General features: G+C 36.9%; 2 protein-coding genes across 25 annotated transcripts in view; both read right to left on the reverse strand.

The window, feature by feature from the left end:
• The window catches only part of LOC115470293 (uncharacterized transmembrane protein DDB_G0289901-like), a 266,720-nt gene extending 252,011 nt beyond the window's left edge, over positions 1-14,709 (reverse strand). For 10 of the 22 annotated variants that reach the window (XM_030203317.1, XM_030203313.1, XM_030203318.1 and 7 more), the window contains exons 1-10: positions 14,558-14,709; positions 14,016-14,066; positions 11,131-11,226; positions 10,292-10,387; positions 9,031-9,114; positions 7,707-7,802; positions 6,400-6,495; positions 4,916-5,011; positions 2,795-2,890; positions 451-546 (exon numbers count right to left, since the gene is read on the reverse strand). In XM_030203317.1, the coding sequence (XP_030059177.1) occupies positions 451-546; positions 2,795-2,890; positions 4,916-5,011; positions 6,400-6,495; positions 7,707-7,802; positions 9,031-9,114; positions 10,292-10,387; positions 11,131-11,226; positions 14,016-14,066; positions 14,558-14,663 (913 nt within the window). In that variant the 5' untranslated portion in view covers positions 14,664-14,709. The remainder of the gene's footprint in view (positions 1-450; positions 547-2,794; positions 2,891-4,915; positions 5,012-6,399; positions 6,496-7,706; positions 7,803-9,030; positions 9,115-10,291; positions 10,388-11,130; positions 11,227-14,015; positions 14,067-14,557) is intronic. The other 12 variants (XM_030203312.1, XM_030203310.1, XM_030203311.1 and 9 more) reach the window with 12 other exon arrangements.
• The window catches only part of LOC115470295 (hornerin-like), a 406,057-nt gene that overhangs the window by 338,730 nt on the left and 47,973 nt on the right, over positions 1-19,354 (reverse strand). The gene's annotated exons all lie outside the window — the stretch shown is intronic.

Below are 19,354 nucleotides of genomic sequence, written 5' to 3' on the forward strand. Positions count from 1 at the left end.
TGCTATTCTGTAATTATGCACATATATAACAAACTACGTATTTAACAGATGGGGTACACTTGTGTGGGTCTGGGCAAAGCATGGGTGAGACTCCCACTTACATATATAGCATAGAATACTATAAGTTATTTGCATATCTCCAGCACTTAGGTGGAAGTGATTACACCAGTTCAATATGTAGCATAAGTATCCCCTAAACGCATATATGCATATCTACCTTTTAACGCTAATATTCTATAAAGCAAAGTAGATGTCTTTATAGATGTCTTTATAGGGTAGTTGTCTATTTATGAGTCCAAAATTATAGAATTTCCCTAAAAATGGGCAGGTTATTCTTATGGATAAAAACAAAGTGTAGCTAAGTGCCATTTTATTAAAAGTACAGTGTAAATCATGAGAATTGTTACCATCACTTTACAAAGCTAGAAGGAGTTTTAAAAGAAAACTTACCTTGGCCTTTGTTTTGGGATAAATTATTAGATCCTCCCTGAGGGTACTGTGAAGTCTGACCGCACTGTCCTCCACCAGTGGAAGATGAGCTTAAGTCTAACGTGCAATAGAGTAAAAAAGAGTATTTTTGTGATATTTTAATTGTTTCAGATTCCATGAAACTTCAGCATTCATTTACAATTATCAGGAGAAATTGCCCTATTATATATAACTTTCTTCCTTAACAGCATCTATTGAGCAGCCTGCCTGATACAGTTATACAAGATCCCTTATGTTTACATTTCCTTCAAATTGTCAGATTATGGCTGCTCTAAGCTTCCCTAAGTAAGAGTGGGATTTTAAGATATAAATGTTAAAAAGATAAAATGGAGTGTAGTCACCATAATAAAAGTATTTGGTCATACACTATGATTGCCTTTGCAACTTTGGTGGTTAGTTATCAATGTGGTCTACCGTTCAGTCATGTTATTTATCGTTAACTCTAGTTATTAGTAAATACTTAAGGGCCTCTTTTATCAAGCCGCGCTAGCGGTTCCCATGCTACACTGCTGAGAAAAATGAATGGGCTTTGTTGGCATTACAGCATCAGGAACTGCTAGAACAGTTTGATAAAAGTTGCCCTATGCCATTTACTGTACAAGCTCAACAACCTGCCCAGGTGTCACTGTTTCATGGATAGATTGAGCTTCCTTTCTGTCAGGGATCGTAAGTGGTACAAGATTAGATTGTCCAAATGTTGGTAATATGATCGCATATTTTCTCACTGACTGGGCCTGAGCATTTGAGTAAGTGCCTTTGGCCTTATGTCAGGAAAACAGTTTGTTATTTTTTTTCTAAAATAATAAACATTTATTTATTTAGAGGCCCTTTTAATAAGCTGCTTTAGGTTCTAATACAAAGCTAATGTTTGAAAAATGGTCTAATGCAGGAAGTGCCCAAATTTCTGCATTCATGATGTGATCTGCATGCACTAAGTATGTGATATTAATTTTGGGGGGAAGAGATGTGTTGTAAATCATGGGTATGTATGTGCTAATCACCTAGCTTGCTGACATTACCTCTGGGCAAACTGGTTAGTTTGTCCATATTGCAAAAGCACTTAGGGGCCCCTTTTCTTACGCTGCAGCAAAAAGGATCCTGCACTAGCATCAATGAGTTTTTGACATGAGCTGAGGCCCCGTTTTACTGCAACGGGTAAAAGGCTGGCTTTCTTTCATGAAATGAAATGGCAGTGCGTTAAGTGAACCACTTACTTCCGGATAAGCACTGGTGTTATAGAAAATATTTTTGTATCACCTTAAATAGAGTGCTGGGGGTGGGAACTACCTCTGGGCATCTGCGATAGACCGGCAGTAGTTCCAGATTTACACATGGCAACCTAATTGCCACATACCAACCCTTTAGTAAAAGGTCCACTAACATTTTAATTCCATAGAAAATAAAACTTTCTTGCTAAAAAAAATAAAAAAAAATTGTCTCTTCTGATTATCAGTGAATACAACTGACACAGCATAAAATGAGATAATTTAAAATAATAGGTGCTAACAATTAAGTACTGATTGCATATATAAATGATTAGTTTACTAGAATAAATTCACTTATGTGCACACTTAAGCATATACAGTGGAACCTGGATATAATGCTATGATTGAGAACGGTAAATGCAGAGTCACGTTGTAAAAGGGTCAAAAGAACATGAACACAATTGAACCAAAAATTGATCTGTGGCAAAAAGAGCTGTATGTACAAAAAGGCCAAGACATGATCATGTTATATGTGCATTTGTATTATTGTGAGGTGCATTATATCCGAATTCCACTGTATGTGTCACAATTCTACCTAAACACTATTCTGTAATTATGCACATATATTATGAACTGCGTATTTAACAGATGGGGTACACTTATGTGGGTATAGGTAAAGTATGGGCGAGACTCCCTCTTACATATATAACAAAAAATACTATAAGTTAATTGCAAACCTCCAGCACTTAAGTGATTACACCAGTTCAATGCCTGATGTAAGTACTCACCTAAGCGCATGTGCACATATCTACCCTATAAATCTAATATTATATAAAGCAAAGTAGATGTTTTTATAGAATATCTGTCTAATTATGATTCTACAAATATAGAATTAGCCTAAAAATGGGCAGGTTATTGTTATAGATAAAACAAAATGTAACTCAGGGCTATTTTATTAAACATACAGTATAAATCATGAGAATTGTCATCGTCTCTTTTAAAAAGGCAGAGGAAGTTTTAAATCTAAACCAATCCAAAAAACTTTTACAGCTTTACCCTGTTTCTAAAAGAATTTTTATTATAAATCTTCAGATCATTACCTTGGCCTTTCTTTTGGGTTGTGTTATAAGAACCATCCTGCCAGTTCTGTGAAGTCTGACCACATTGTCCTCCACCAGTGGAAGAAAAGCTTGATTCTAATGTGCAAGAGAGTATAAAGAGTGCTTTTGTGATTATTGTTTCAGATTCCATGTAACTTCACCATTCATTTACAACTACCAGGAGATGTTGCCCTATTTTAATTTCCTTCCATAATTGCTTCTATACAACAGCCTGCCAGATATGCAAGAGTCCTTATGTCTGCATTTTCTTAAAATTGTTAGATCATTATTATTATTATTATTACATTTGTACCCCGCGCTTTCCCACACAATGCAGGCTCAATGTGGCTTACATAGTAATTTGAAATACAAAGTTAATAGAATTTTAATAAAACAGTAGTAAAACAATGTAAAGTTGGGCTTAGTAGTGTATGATAAGTTGAGCTAGATAATATATGACTATCATGGCTGTTTCCCTGATTTTTGTTTTGTTACATTTGTACCCCGTGCTTTCCCACTCATGGCAGGCTCAATGCGGCTTACATGGGGCAATGGAGGGTTAAGTGACTTGCCCAGAGTCACAAGGTGCTGCCTGTGCTTGGAATCAAAATCAGTTCCTCAGTTCCCCAGGACCAAAGTCCACCACCCTAACCACTAGGCCACACATTTTGTGTTCCTGAGTCTTTTCCTGTTGATTCTGCCTCATAGTTCAGTGCATTTTTGTATGTTTTAGTAAATAGAAAATATTTTTGTATCACAGGAAATGGAGCGCTGGGGGTGAGAACTACCACCGGGCTACTGCTGTAGCCTGGCGGTAGTTCTAGATTTACTTGTGGCAACCCCAATGCCGAACGTCAAACCTTTAGTAAAATGTCCCATCAACTTTTTATTCCATAGAAGATACAAATTTCTTGTAACAAAGCAATGGCTCATATTATTTCAACAGGGTCTTAAATTATCTCTTCTGATTTTCACTGAACATTTTGTTACTAAATTATTTTCATAGATTAATGTAACTGACACAGCATAAAGGAGATACTTTTTAAAAATAGATGGTAACTCTTAAGTGCTGATTACACATATAAAGGATTAGATTACTAGTATAAATGCACTTATGTGCACACTTATGCACATATAGTTGAACACCAATATAACACTATAATTGGGATCCATAAAATATTCTCACAAAAAGATATGCAGTATAATCAGTGTCAGCTATATAGTAAACTAATACAGAACAAACAAATGACACTGCACAAGTGACTCTATGGCTGTTCAATGTAAATTTTTTATATGAAGAGAATCCCTCAGAAACCTGTTGGACCTTATGTCCCAGGTTCGCAACGGACACTAAAAGAGCCACTGATGTGTTTCTATCACAGGGATCTTCAAACTCTTTTCTTCATATAAAAAATCCATAAAATATTATCATGTCAAATGCAAGGTCAAGATAGAACTGAGTCAATAGAATATGATCATAATTGAACCAAAAATTGATCTGTTGCAAAATGAGCTATATATGTAAAAAAAGGGGAGCCAAGATCATGATATATGTGGATTCATGTTTTTGCGGGGAACATTATAACGGGATCCACTGTATGTGCCACAATTCCACCTAATTACTATTCTGTAAATATGCACACATCTTATATACTGCATATTTAACAAATGTGGTACTGTATACTTGGGTGGGTCTGGGCAAAGCATGGTTGAGACTCCCACTTACATATATCATAGAAACAATAAGTTATTTGCATACCTCCAGTTCTGAGGTGCAAGTTATTCCACCAGATCAATGTCTGGCATAAATACTGAGCTAAACGCATATTCACATATCAACACTAAAAAGCTAAAGAAGTTTTTATAGAGTAGGTGTCTTATTATGAGTCCACAAACACAGAAGTATTCATAAAATGAGCTGGTTATTGTTATAGATAAAAACAAAATGTGAGTCAGTACCATTTTATTAAAAATACAGTATAAATCATGAAAATTGTTATCATCACTTTAAAAAGGTAGAGGACATTTTTCAATTAAAACAATCCAGAGAAATTTTACAGCTTTTCCCTGTTTCTTGAAGTATTATTCTTGTTATTATGAAATAAAACTTTAGATTATTACCTTGGCCTTTCTTTTGGGATGTATTAGAAGATTCATCCTGCCAGTTCTTTGAAGTCTGACCACAATGTCCTCCACCAGTGGAAGATGAGCTTGATTCTAAGGTGCAACAGAGTGAAATGAGTGCTTTGTGGTATCTTAATTGCTTCAGATACCATATAACCTTTATATTCAAACTACCAGGAGATGTTGCCCTATTTTAACTACTTTTCATAATTGCTTCTATACAACAGCCTGCCAGATACTGTTATACAAGAGTCCTTATATCTACATTTCCTCAAAATTGTCAGATCATGGCTTTTTCCCTGATTTGTGTTCCCGAGGCTCTTCCTGTTGATTCCATCATATGCTTCAGTGCATCAACGCAGGCACTCGGCACATGCTCAGGCATACTTCCTGTGTCAACCATTAATACACTGTAGTCGGCTTTTGATATAATTTGGAGTTTATTTGGCCGCAGCCAGGTATATTTAACTTTACATTTCTAATCTTTACATGCAATTATTCCTTTATTTGACATCATGACTGTTAATATTACATATGTATGGGTACACAGCTTCTTTATCCCACAGGTTGTGCCATTAAAGCAGCCTGTTCTCTCACTGTGCTGCCTCTTGCAGCACCCGTCGTCTCTCCGGTGTATCCCATTGAAGGACACACCTACCATTGTCTCTCTGGTGTATCCCGTTGAAGGATGCACCCATGATCTTTCCCGATCTGATGATCTGGGCCTCCTGGCCGTCAAAGCCAGGAGACAAGCTGTGAATCAGCTACGATGCAGGAATATGATTCTTGCTTACATTTAAACTTTACAATCGACAGTTTTCACATAACGACGTTCCACATCCCTTATCACTTTGTCTGTTCGTCTGCTGTGTACCCGTCACTGTTACTGTATCACTGCTGTAACCTGATGCCACTGCCCGCGGTAGCGACTCCTCACTTGCCGTGTGATCCCTCTTCTCCTTACTGCAGCCCTTGCAGAAAGTTATTGCCTCAATGTAATCTTGAATATCTGAATTAAAAATGTCTAGGCCTACATCTGATATATGCACCCCGTCTGCCCGGTACATGCCCTCACAGGATTCTGTTATTAGCTCATGCTTGAAAACATGTCCTCTTATGCTGTGCATACATTTTTCCATCCATCTATTGACCTTCTTTCTGGTCATCTATTGCTTGGTGCGATCCCTCACCCCTTCACACACGTCTCGGAATGATATTAGACCACGCTAAGCGGAACCTTGGTAGCAGGCTGGCCAATTTAAGAAAATCTTTTTGTATATGGTTTATGAGTGATACTCCCCTAAGCGCAAAACAAAATGTAGGTCAGGGCCATTTTATTAAAAGTACAGTATAAATCATGAAAATTGTTATCATCACTTTAAAAAGGTAGAGGAAGTTTTAAATTTAAACCAATCCAAAAAACTTTTACAGCTTTACCCTGTTTCTAAAAGAATTTTTATTATAAATCTTCAGATCATTACCTTGGTCTTTCTTTTGGGTTGTGTTATAAGAACCATCCTGCCAGTTCTGTGAAGTCTGACCACATTGTCCTCCACCAGTGGAAGAAAAGCTTGATTCTAATGTGCAAGAGAGTATAAAGAGTGCTTTTGTGATTATTGTTTCAGATTCCGTGTAACTTCACCATTCATTTACAATTACCAGGAGATGTTGCCCTATTTTAATTTCCTTCCATAATTGCTTCTATAGAACAGCCTGCCAGATACGCAATAGTCCTTAAGTTTGCATTTCCTTAAAACTGTCAGATCATGGCTGTTTCCCTGATTTGTGTTCCTGAGTCTTTTCCTGTTGATTCTGCCTCATAGTTCAGTGCATTTTTGTATGTTTCAGTAAATAGAAAATATATTTGTATCACTGGAAATGGACTGCTGTAGCCTGGCGGTAGTTCCAGATTTACTTGTGGCAACCCCATTGCCGAATGTCAAACCTTTAGTAAAAGGACCCATAAACTTTTTATTCCATAGAAGATACAAATTTCTTGTAACAAAGCAATGGATCATATTATTTGAACAGGGTCTTAAATTATCTCTTCTGATTTTCACTGAACGTTTTGTTACTAAATTATTTTCATAGATTAATGCAACTGACACAACATAAAGGAGATACTTTTTAAAAATAGATGGTAACACTTAAGTGCTGATTACACATATAAAGGATTAGATTACTAGTATAAATGCACTTATATGCACACTTATGCACATATAGTTGAACACCTATATAATGCTAAAATTGGGATCCATAAAATATTATCATGTTAAATGCAAGGTCATGATACAACTGGGCCAATAGAACATGATCATAATTGAACCAAAAATTGATCTGTTGCAATATACTTGGGTGGTTCTGGGCAAAGCATGGTTGAGACTCCCACTTACATATATCATAGAAACAATAAGTTATTTGCATACCTCCAGTTCTGAGGTGCAAGTTATTCCACCAGATCAATGTCTGGCATAAATACTGAGCTAAACGCATATTCACATATCAACACTAAAAAGCTAGAGAAGTTTTTATAGAGTAGGTGTCTTATTATGAGTCCACAAACACAGAAGTATTCATAAAATGAGCTGGTTATTGTTATAGATAAAAACAAAATGTGAGTCAGTACCATTTTATTAAAAATACAGTATAAATCATGAAAATTGTTATCATCACTTTAAAAAGGTAGAGGACATTTTTCAATTAAAACAATCCAGAGAAATTTTACAGCTTTTCCCTGTTTCTTGAAGTATTATTCTTGTTATTATGAAATAAAACTATAGATGATTACCTTGGCCTTTCTTTTGGGATGTATTAGAAGATCCATCCTGCCAGTTCTTTGAAGTCTGACCACACTGACCTCCACCAGTGGAAGATGAGCTTGATTCTAAGGTGCAACAGAGTGAAATGAGTGCTTTTGTGATATCTTAATTGCTTCAGATTCCATGTAACTTTCCCATTCGAACTACCTGGAGATATTGCCCTATTTTAACTTCTTTTCATAATTGCTTCTATACAACAGCCTGCCAGATACAGTTATACAAGAGTCCTTATATCTACATTTCCTCAAAATTGTCAGATCATGGCTTTTTCCCTGATTTGTGTTCCCGACGCTCCTCCTGTTGATTCCATCATATGCTTCAGTGCATCAACGCGGGCACTCGGCACATGCTCAGGCATACTTCCTGTGTCAACCATTAATACACTGTAGTCTGCTTTCGATATAATTTGGAGTTTATTTGGCCACAGCCAGGTATATCTAACTTTACATTTCTAATCTTTACATGCAATTATTCCCTTATTTGACATCATGACTATTAACATTACAAACGTATGGGTACACAGCTTCTTTATCCCACAGTTTGTGCCGTTAAAGCAGCCTGTTCTCTCACTGTGCTGCCTCTTGCAGCTCCCATTGTCTCTCCGGTGTATCCCATTGAATGACACACCTACCATTGTCTCTCTGGTGTATCCCGTTGAAGGATGCACCCATGATCTTTCCCGATCTGATGATCTGAGCCTTCTGGTCGTCAAAGCCAGCAGACAAGCTGTGAATCAGCTACGATGCAGGCATATGATTCTTGCTTACATTTAAACTTTATAATCAACTGTTTTCACATAACGACTTTCCACATCCCTTATCGCTTTCTCTGTTCGTCTGCTGTGTACCCGTCGCTGTTACTGTATAACTGCTGTAGCCTGACGCCACTGCCCTCGGTAGCTACTCCTCGCTTGCCGTGGGATCCCCCTTATCCTGACTCGGCCCTGGTCTTATCTATTGCTTTTTGCGATCTCTCACCCTCCACACCCGTCTCGGAATGGTATTAGACCACGCTAAGCGGAACCTTGATAGCAGGCCAGCCAATTTAAGAAAATCATTTTGTATGTGTTTTATGAGTGATACTCCCCTAAGCGCAAAACAAAATGTGGGTCAGGACCATTTTATTAAAAGTACAGTATAAATCATGAAAATTGTTGTCATCACTTTAAAAAGGTAGAGGAAGTTTTAAATTTAAACCAGTCCAGAGAACTTTTACAGCTTTTCCATGTTTCTTGAAGTATTATTATTATTATTATTATTATTATTATTATGAAATGAAACTTTAGATTATTACCATGGCCTTTCTTAGAAGATCCATCCTGCCAGGTCTGTGAAGTCTGACCACACTGTCCTCCACCGGTGGAAGATGAGCTTGATTCTAAGGTGCAACAGAGTAAAATGAGTGCTTTTGCGATATCTTAATTGCTTCAGATTCCATGTAACTTTCCCATTCGAACTACCTGGAGATATTGCCCTATTTTAACTTCTTTTCATAGTTGCTTCTATACAACAGCCTGCCAGATACTGTTATACAAGAGTCCTTATATCTACATTTCCTCAAAATTGTTAGATCATGGCTTTTTTCCTGATTTGTGTTCCTGGGGCTCTTCCTGTTGATTCCATCATATGCTTCAGTGCATCAACGCGGGCACTCGGCACATGCTCAGGCATACTTCCTGTGTCAACCATTAATACACTGTAGTCTGCTTTCGATATAATTTGGAGTTTATTTGGCCACAGCCAAGTATATCTAACTTTACATTTCTAATCTTTACATGCAATTATTCCCTTATTTGACATCATGACTATTAACATTACAAACGTATGGGTACATAGCTTCTTTATCCCACAGGTTGTGTCGTTAAAGCAGCCTGTTCTCTCACTGTGCTGCCTCTTGCAGCTCCTGTTGTCTCTCTAGTGTATCCCGTTGAAGGATCCACCCATGATCTTTCACGATCTGATGATCTGGGCCTCCTGGTCGTCAAAGCCAGCAGACAAGCTGTGAATCAGCTACGATGCAGGCATATGATTCTTGCTTACATTTAAACTTTATAATTGACTGTTTTCATATAACGACTGTCCACATCCCTTATCGCTTTCTCTGTCCGTCTGCTGTGTACCCGTCGCTGTTACTGTATAACTGCTGTAGCCTGACGCCACTGCCCTCTGTAGCTACTCCTCGCTTGCCGCGGGATCCCCCTTATCCTGATTGCGGCCCTGGTCTTATCTATTGCTTTTTGCGATCTCTCAACCTCCACACCCGTCTCGGAATGGTATTAGACCACGCTAAGCGGAACCTTGGTAGCAGGCCGGCCAATTTATGAAAATCATTTTGTATGTGTTTTATGAGTGATACTCCCCTAAGCGCAAAACAAAATGTGGGTCAGGACCATTTTATTAAAAGTACAGTATAAATCATGAAAATTGTTGTCATCACTTTAAAAAGGTAGAGGAAGTTTTAAATTTAAACCAGTCCAAAGAACTTTTACAGCTTTTCCCTGTTTCTTGAAGTATTATTATTATTATTATTATAAAATGAAACTTTAGATTATTACCATGGCCTTTCTTTTGGGATGTATTAGAAGATCCATCCTGCCAGGTCTGTGAAGTCTGACCACACTGTCCTCCACCAGTGGAAGATGAGCTTGATTCTAAGGTGCAACAGAGTGAAATGAGTGCTTTTGCGAGATCTTAATTGCTTCAGATTCCATGTAACTTTCCCATTCGAACTACCTGGAGATATTGCCCTATTTTAACTTCTTTTCATAATTGCTTCTACGAAACAGCAAAAGCAGCTGTACATTTAAAAAAGTGGAGCCCAAACATGATCGTGTTATATGTGAATTTGTGTTATTGTGGGGTATATAATTTCGAGGTTTCACTGTATGTGCCACAATTCTTCCTAAAATCTATTCTGTAAATATATACATATCTTATATACTGCATATTTAACAGATTTGGGTGTGTCTGGGCAAAACTCCCACTTACATATAAAACATAGAATACTATAAATTATTTGAATTCCTCCAGCACAGAGGTGGAAGTGATTACCCCATTTCATTGTCTGGAATAAGTACTCCCCTAAGCGCATATGCACATATCTACTCTATAAAACTAATATTCTATAAAGCAAAGTAGATTTTCAGTAGGTGTCTAATTATGAGTCTACAAATACAGATTAACCCTTAAAATAGGCAGGTTATTGTTACAGATAAAAACAAAATGTTGGTTAAGACCATTTTATTAAAAGTACAGTATAAATCATGAAAATTGTTATCATCTAAAAAGGTAGAGGACGTTTTAAATTTATACCAATCCACAGAATTTTTACAGCTTTATCCTGTTTCTTGAAGTATTATTCTTGTTATTATGAAATAAAACTTTAGATTATTACCTTGGCCTTTCTTTTGGGATGTATTAGAAGATCCATCCTGCCAGGTCTGTGAAGTCTGACCACACTGTCCTCCACCAGTGGAAGATGAGCTTGATTCTAAGGTGCAACAGAGTAAAATGAGTGCTTTTGCGATATCTTAATTGCTTCAGATTCCATGTAACTTTCCCATTCGAACTACCTGGAGATATTGCCCTATTTTAACTTCTTTTCATAATTGCTTCTATACAACAGCCTGCCAGATACTGTTATACAAGAGTCCTTATATCTACATTTCCTCAAAATTGTTAGATCATGGCTTTTTTCCTGATTTGTGTTCCTGAGGCTCTTCCTGTTGATTCCATCATATGCTTCAGTGCATCAACGCGGGCACTCGGCACATGCTCAGGCATACTTCCTGTGTCAACCATTAATACATATGCTTCAGTGCATTCTTGTATGTTTTAGGAATTTTTAAAATCATATTCTTCATTCACGTATGCTGTTCTAAGCTGCCCTATTTAAGACTGGAAGGGCAAGATATCAATGTTGAAAAGATAAAATGGAGTGCAGTCACTATAATAAAAGTATTTGGTCATACACTATGATTACCTTTGCAACTTAGGTGAGAATTTATCAATATGGCCATTTTTTTTGGGGGGGGGGGGGGGAGTAAGGACTAATGTGCTAACCTAGCGGTAACCGGGCAGTGCATGGTGCTGCCCAATTACCACCAGGTAAGCAACGGTATTTTTGTAGCACCAGATATATCATGTGCTTGGGGTGGGAACTACTTCCAGGCTCCTGTGGCAGACCAGCAGTATTTAAGCATTGGCATGTGGAAACCTCATTGTCATCTGCCAACCCTTTATTAACAGGGTCCCTAAAATTGTAATTCCATAGAAAATGCAGCTTTCTTGTTACAAAGTAATGGAGCGTGTTATTTGAAGAGGATCTTAAATTATTTCCTCTGATTTTAAGTGAAAGGTTTTGTTACTAAATTATTTTCATTCTATTCTGCTCTATAAAAAGATTAATACAATTGAAACAGCATAAAGCAGATAACAGTTATGTACTAATTATAGACATAAATGATTAAATTACTAGAATAAATGCACTTATACAGTGAGTGACACATTTCTTATTTCTGTATTTGGTCTCAAAGAAAGATATTGAGTTGTTGTTGGAACATGTGAAAGCATCCAGATGGAGTCCGACTAAGAGACATGCCTTGATTGACTTTGTCTCAGTTGCTGTGAATGAGCATAGGATAATGTGGATTTGGTAGTGCATTTAGAGTACAAGATTGTCACCCATCGAATACACATGATTTAGTATTGCTGCTTGGACAAATGATTGGGCAGCATAAGTTGAACACGCTGTTATGTGGACAGACAGCGTTGGACATTATTGCAGCTGGTTTGGGGAATTTGTTCATGGAAAATGTTAGGATGGACTTTATCGGGTGTGCATGAATGTAATGAGTTAAAGTTCAATAAATACAGCAAATGTTATAGTTGATATTATTGAATATATATGTGTGTGATGTTAATATCTGAGCAAATATTAGTCAAATAATATGGAGAGTATATATTTCTATGGGCGCGTTAGCATTTAACAAGTGTAAACCATTTACGCGTGTTAAAAATGCTAACACACCCATAGCGCACCTTACTAAACATAGATGCTAGAATCATAGATTTAAAAAAAGAAAATAACTAGCTAAGGACCCTTTTACAAAGCTGTGGTAAAAAGTGGCCTTAGTGTGTGCTAACGTGTGTCATTCCCAAATGCAAAGGCAATTTTTACCATGTGGGTAAAATGGCCGATTTTTCTATTTCAACCATTAATGTCCATGTACTATCAACAGTCCCATTAGTGCATGGCCATTAGCATATAAGCCCTTAGCTACACCTATTTTGTAGGCAGCAAGGGCTCACGTGCTAACTATGTGTTAATCAGTTAGCATGCAGCAATGTATCTGCATTATCTAATTAACCTACTCTTCGCCCAGACCTATCCCCAAAACTAAAAAATAAAGTTTACTTTTTAGTGCATAGGAAGCACGCACACATGTAAAAATTACCCCAGCATGCTTGTGCACATATTAGTGCTTACCACAGCTTAGTAAAAGGGCCCTTAAAAAATAAATAAAATTAAGCATTTTTTCCATTAAAACATTTTCACTGATCATGAAGGCAATCCTCTCTCTAAAAAACAAAACAAAACAACAACAACAACCACCCATTAACAGAACCATCTACAAAGTCAAACATCTCTAAACTCATACAATCATTGTTAAATAGTTTCTATAGAAAAAGTATTGCAATGAATTAAAACGTATGACTAGAGACTTGATTTTTCTGTTGTCAGGAGTCAACTGCAACCTGAGAGCTCTGTGAGCTCTGACTCCACTTGTTTCCACAGCTACTGGCCTGGCCAGTTGAAGACATTTCTAATGATGCACAACTGCACAGAATTAGAAGTGTGAATCTGTCGATGTTTGATATTTTCTGCTTTGAAATGTCATGAGCATTCTCAACTTCCTGGAATTTGCCCCACCCCCATCAAATTTCTAACTTAATCCAGTTTACCAAACCCATCTTAACTACAATACATATTCAGAAGTAACAATTCTATGCAGTCTGATTTGCATGCACCCGAAATATGGACAGTAGGTTTCAGAGTTAGAGAAAGGTGGGTCTCCCTTCATTCCAGGAAATCCTAAACACTACCTCTGCAGCATTCCAATTTCGGACTGCCAGAGATCATGAATCTAGGATTAAAAACTGAACTATGGTCTCTGTAATAACAGTGTGCTATCATGCTGAATGCAAACTTCTGCAAAGATCACACAGCATGTTTTAAACAGTATCTTCAGACATACATAATTTTTAATTAAAACTTACGTCCAGAAATTTGACCTCCACAGGAACTGCCCTTACCAGTTGTTGATGTTTCTGATAATACAGAATGGAATAGAATAAGAAATGAAATTCTGTGAGGCTCTGTATTATTATCTGCTTGAATATTTTATGAATTTCATTACTACTACTATTTAGCATTTCTATAGCGCTACAAGGCGTACGCAGCGCTGCACAAACAAATTTCATTTGCTTTATCTTTAAATTGTGCTTTCAGGCAAGCAATCATAGATATAATTCTTTGTTAGGAGCTGCACCCTGAATCTCTAAATAGTCACTGTTTTAGGGATGGTTAGGTTTCCCTCCAGAGACTGCAAATGCTATCCAGAAAAGCTGAACCTGGACTTGAAAACCAAATTTAATTCCTTCAAATAGAAGTGTGCCACCCTGTCAATGGATCATTCATTCAACCCAAATCAGTAAGAACCTCTTTAAAATTGAACTCTTATATTTTAAGGGAAATAAAAACACTTGCAAAAGTGATAAAGAAATGAACAATCACTGCATCATAATAAAATATAACTTACGATCATAGACTTTGCTTTTGTTTTGGCTTGAGTTGTTGTCTTGATCCTGTTGGGATGTTGTCTGCTGATTCCAGCAGCTATTTCCACTACCACCCTTGGCAGACATATTTGTTTCTTTCTCTCTACAGTAGCGCAGAAGAAGAAGAAGAGTAGTTATGTGAGTCTTTGGTCTGGTCTACATGTACAAGCCATTTATATACTCAAGTAGTGCTCCTCCCTGTGCCAAATGAGTATTATGTGTGGATTAATGGAGCCCTTAAAATCAATTACAAGATTGACTTCACCTATGTAATTATGATAATTGTCTAATTATTTTCTGTCTCACAGGTAAGGTAGATATCACTTAACATACATTCTTTAATTATTTGCTCTGAAGTGGTGTATGTTTAATATATACATTATGCCTTTTAATTCATGTTTTTTAATTGAATATTTTTCCAAATTAGAGGGCACCAAACCAGATCTGGAGGGTAATTTTAGAAAGACATTTTCTGCATATTTGACATTATAAACATGTACAATTATTATTATTATTACTTGAATTTAGCTCATGCTTTCAGTAAGAGTTCAATGCCAGTTACATTCTTATAATATTACCCTATGTGTACACTTACACACGATAACCAGAATGTTGAACTTGTACCTGACTTTGGTTATAGGCAAGGTCTGGAGACAAATTTGAGTGGAATGTGATAGGAATTCAAATTTATTCTCATATTTTAAAAACTATGCACTATCAAATCTGTTCTAGATATGTATGTTTATTACCTGCTCTTGAGATGTAAGCCTAAATAGGTTAATTTTACCAATGATTTCTGCCAGATATCTCCTAGTATTTTATATAGGTGCCTCACGGCATTCATTTTCAAAGCATATGGCTATTTTGAAAGGACAAAATTGATGTCTAAGTGCTTGAAATGTTCAAATTCTAATTTTGCAAAGGCAGAATAGAGACATTCAAGACTATAGTACATCCAAATAGCAAAAGGGCTTGATCTGGGCATGTTTTGAATGGGACTAGGGAGGGCTTGAAATCTGGATGTCCAACAGTGATATCGAAGGAGAAGAAATACCCATGTCTATAAAGAAGGACTTCCTTATTTATGTCTGGTTCAGCTATGTCCAGATTACAGAAAGGTGCTCTGATTGAGCAGCTGTTCACTGGAGGGTTTAAAGCATGGCACCTCCTTAATCCCCCAGTTGTTGCTGTCCTCCTCCCGTCCCCTGAAAGTGAAATTAGAAGTGGATATCGACATCTATGACATCTTCAGCTATTATGGGCATTCTTAGCAAAACAGAAAGCAGGTCTGAGGAGTGGCATGATGGTCAGTGCAGTAGAGTATAAATCAAAAGATCCAGGTTGAAAGCTCATTAACTCTTTTTTTTATTATTCTTGTTTTTGTGACCCTCCAGAAACAGAAAAATATCTACTGTACCAAAATGCGTAATCCAACCACAAGCCAGGTACAGTAGGTATTTCTTTTGTTCCTTGACTGCTCACAATTACAAAAACCAGGAGTTGAAGTGGAATTTGAACCTGAGTCCCTTGGTTTACAACCCTTTGTACTAACCTCTAGACTGACCCTGTTCTTTACATGGCAGTCTGTGGGGATCATTTTGTAAGAATGCTGCTATAAAGACATCCATATCCTTTTTTGTCTCTGTTTAAAATTTAGATGTTTCAGATTGTAAAATGGATGTTCATGCTGTACGTTTCTAGCACGGGGATGTCTTTGTCACATATTTTCAAACAGGCTGTATCCTGTTCGAAATTACATGTAAGATGGATGTCCATTTGGAACACAACTTGGATATCTCTAGTTTGACTTGGATGTCTTTTTGAAATTGCCCCTCCATGTGTCTTTATAATTTAGGCTGTCAATAAGTGCCTTCTTGTACTTCACACATATGCAGTGATCTCTTATAAATGTACCCTCTAGGTTTTGAGCATGGGTTCTAGCATGCATTATAAATTGCTTAATAAAGTAAATAGTATTACTGAGCTTTAGGTGGTAGTAATTATGGGGTGATATGGCTCTACCCTGCGTTATTTTTCTCTTAATGTGTGTTAACGAGCAGTAACATGAATTAAATTCATGTAACATATTAGGAACAGCAGAACACATAGTAATGAGATACAAAACATGTAAAAACATGCAAAATAGCTTATTACTATGTAAATTGAATATAGTGGCTTGCGGTGGACCAAAAGCTGCGATTTTTCTATCCTGGAAGCACTGAGCTGCAAAGCCCTAGCTTGAGGCTCGTAGGTTACATCCTAATGGGCTTAACCTGCTCTGAAAGATTCCCTTTTGTCAGAACCACCTCCCCCCAATGGCCTTCTTTTGCAGAAGACTCTAATGCCCCCCCCCCCCCCTGTTTCTCAACTCCCCCCTCACCCACGTAGGATCCCCAGACCTACATTTCAAATCCCAAGGGGATGTAATGATACATGGGCATCAGCATTTGTCAGCTGAAGTCTCTTTGTGGAATGAGTTGTCTGGCCAGGTTCGTCATTGTCCAAATTATGAACAATTCAGAAAACGTTTGAAAACATATCTGTGATTGTTTTTTTTTTAAATCATATATGGACTTGATTTTTTATTGTTAGGTGTATTACATTATGTTTTTGTTTTATTAATGTAATGTTTTATATATTATGTATGGACCCTGTTTACTAAGGTGCGCTAGTGCTTTTAGTGCATGATAACGCCAGAGACACCCATAGGAATATATGGTTGTCTCTAATATTAGCGCACGCTAATTTTTAGAAGCACTAACCCCCCCCCCCCCCTGTTTACTAAAGCTTAGCTCGAGTTATCTGCAACAGGGCCCATCTTATTCCTATGAACCCTGCTGCAGATAACTCAAGCTAAGCTTTAGTAAACAACCTCCTAAAAATGTTAGCGTACCTACAGTGTGGCTTAGTAAACAGGGCCCTATGTTTTTTATGAAAACCACCTAGATATAGGTGGTATAAATAAATAAATAATGGGTTCATGGCAGGAGCGATCCCCATTCAAACTTCTCATTCTGGTGCCAGTTCAAAATTGCATCAGTGACCCCTAGCAGAAGTCTCATGGTATTACCACCAGGAATTGTATTGTATTGCATTATTTGATTTTTATTCCGCCTTTATCCAGATAGTGCAAAGCAGATTACAATCTAAAGAAGACTTCCAGTAGAAGGAGCTTAAAAAGAGCGCTATTATATTTCAATAAAATAAACTTTATCTAAGAATAAAAGTTACTAATTTAAAAACAGAAATGTTTTAAGTGCCCTATGAAAAGACAAGCATGGCATTTTTAAAGTAATGTCAGTGGGAATGTTATTCCATATCTTAGCACATTGAAATGCGAATGAGTATTCCTAGATAGATTTAGAACTCATATTATTTTTCAGAGGGTAAATCTAATATCAATCTATTCCAACTTCTCCAGTGATTTTTATTTACTGTAAATAAAAGCAGTCCACATACTGATTCTGAATTTGAACCATGGATGCTCTTATATACCATACAGTCAATTTTAAAACAAATTTGAGAATCTGTAAAAGCAGAGTGCTTCATGGAACTTTCCTAAATAAAAGCTCAATCTTGCGGATGTATGTTGCAATAACTGGAGCCTTTTTCTTAACTGTAAAGTAATTAAGCAATATTAAGATTCGCACTGGTCCAAATCTGATATCAGTACTGCCTGAGCTATCATCCTAAAGCTTGAAGGGCTCAATGAAGACCTAACTGCCCTTAGTCTATGCAAATTAAAAAAAACATTTCATTACTAATTAATTTATCTGAGGTTCAATTTCCCCAATTCCATGGAGTCCAGTTTAAACTTCAAGGTGCACAAGCAAGATATGTAATGAGAATAAATGCACTGTTATCTGTTATTTTAGTGGAAGAGATAAACATAGAGGGCATTTCAAATGCTACTTACCCTGGAGAAAATGGCTGTTTTAAAAACTTCCCACCCTCAAGCTACTTATATCTAGGCACATTGTTCTACAGTGTCTGCAGTTTTACCCACATTGAGGGTGATTTTTTTAAAATGTTGCTCTGTTTGAAATGATCACATGGGCACCTACAGTATAATAACGTGTCTTTATAAAATTACCATCCAAACTACAGAAATTGCAATTGAAAAAAGCCATGGACTTTACACATGCTCAGAAGAAGGTATAAATGTTCATGTGAAAAGTGTACTTGTATAAGATTTATAAATGAAGACCATGATTTTCAAAGGGTTTATGCTCACATTAATTGATCTCTTTGAAAATGTAATAGGATTGCGTGCATACATTTTTACTAGACCCTTAAATTTATAAGCATAAGTAGAGGGTGGCAACAGGAGCAAATTTAGGGCATTGAAAAGAAGATTGGAGTTTAATAAAGGTTTTTAGCACAGGCTCAAAAATTAGGATAATAAATCTAGCAACTAAATTAAGATGAAAAGATATATTCCTAAGTTTGGTTGAAAATAGGACACAAATATAGGTGTCTAACTTAGTTGCATAAATTTAAGAGCTCATCATTTTCTGAATATTTGGGTCAAAGCATGTAAATCTTTTCTCTTCCCATGCTCTGCCCTAGCTCCATTCCTGAATATGCCTACACCAGAGTCACACAGAAGTACACAATTGGGCTGATTTTCAAAAGAGAAGGACATCCATCTTTCAACATAAATTGGAAGATGGACGTCCTTCTCCCAGGGACGTCCAAATCGGTATAATCGAAGCTCGATTTAGAACATCTTCAACTGCAGTCCATCGAGGGGGCATGTCAGAGGCGTAGCGAAGGCA

Source organism: Microcaecilia unicolor, chromosome 5 (assembly GCF_901765095.1).
Source record: "Microcaecilia unicolor chromosome 5, aMicUni1.1, whole genome shotgun sequence".
NCBI classification, from domain to species: domain Eukaryota; kingdom Metazoa; phylum Chordata; class Amphibia; order Gymnophiona; family Siphonopidae; genus Microcaecilia; species Microcaecilia unicolor.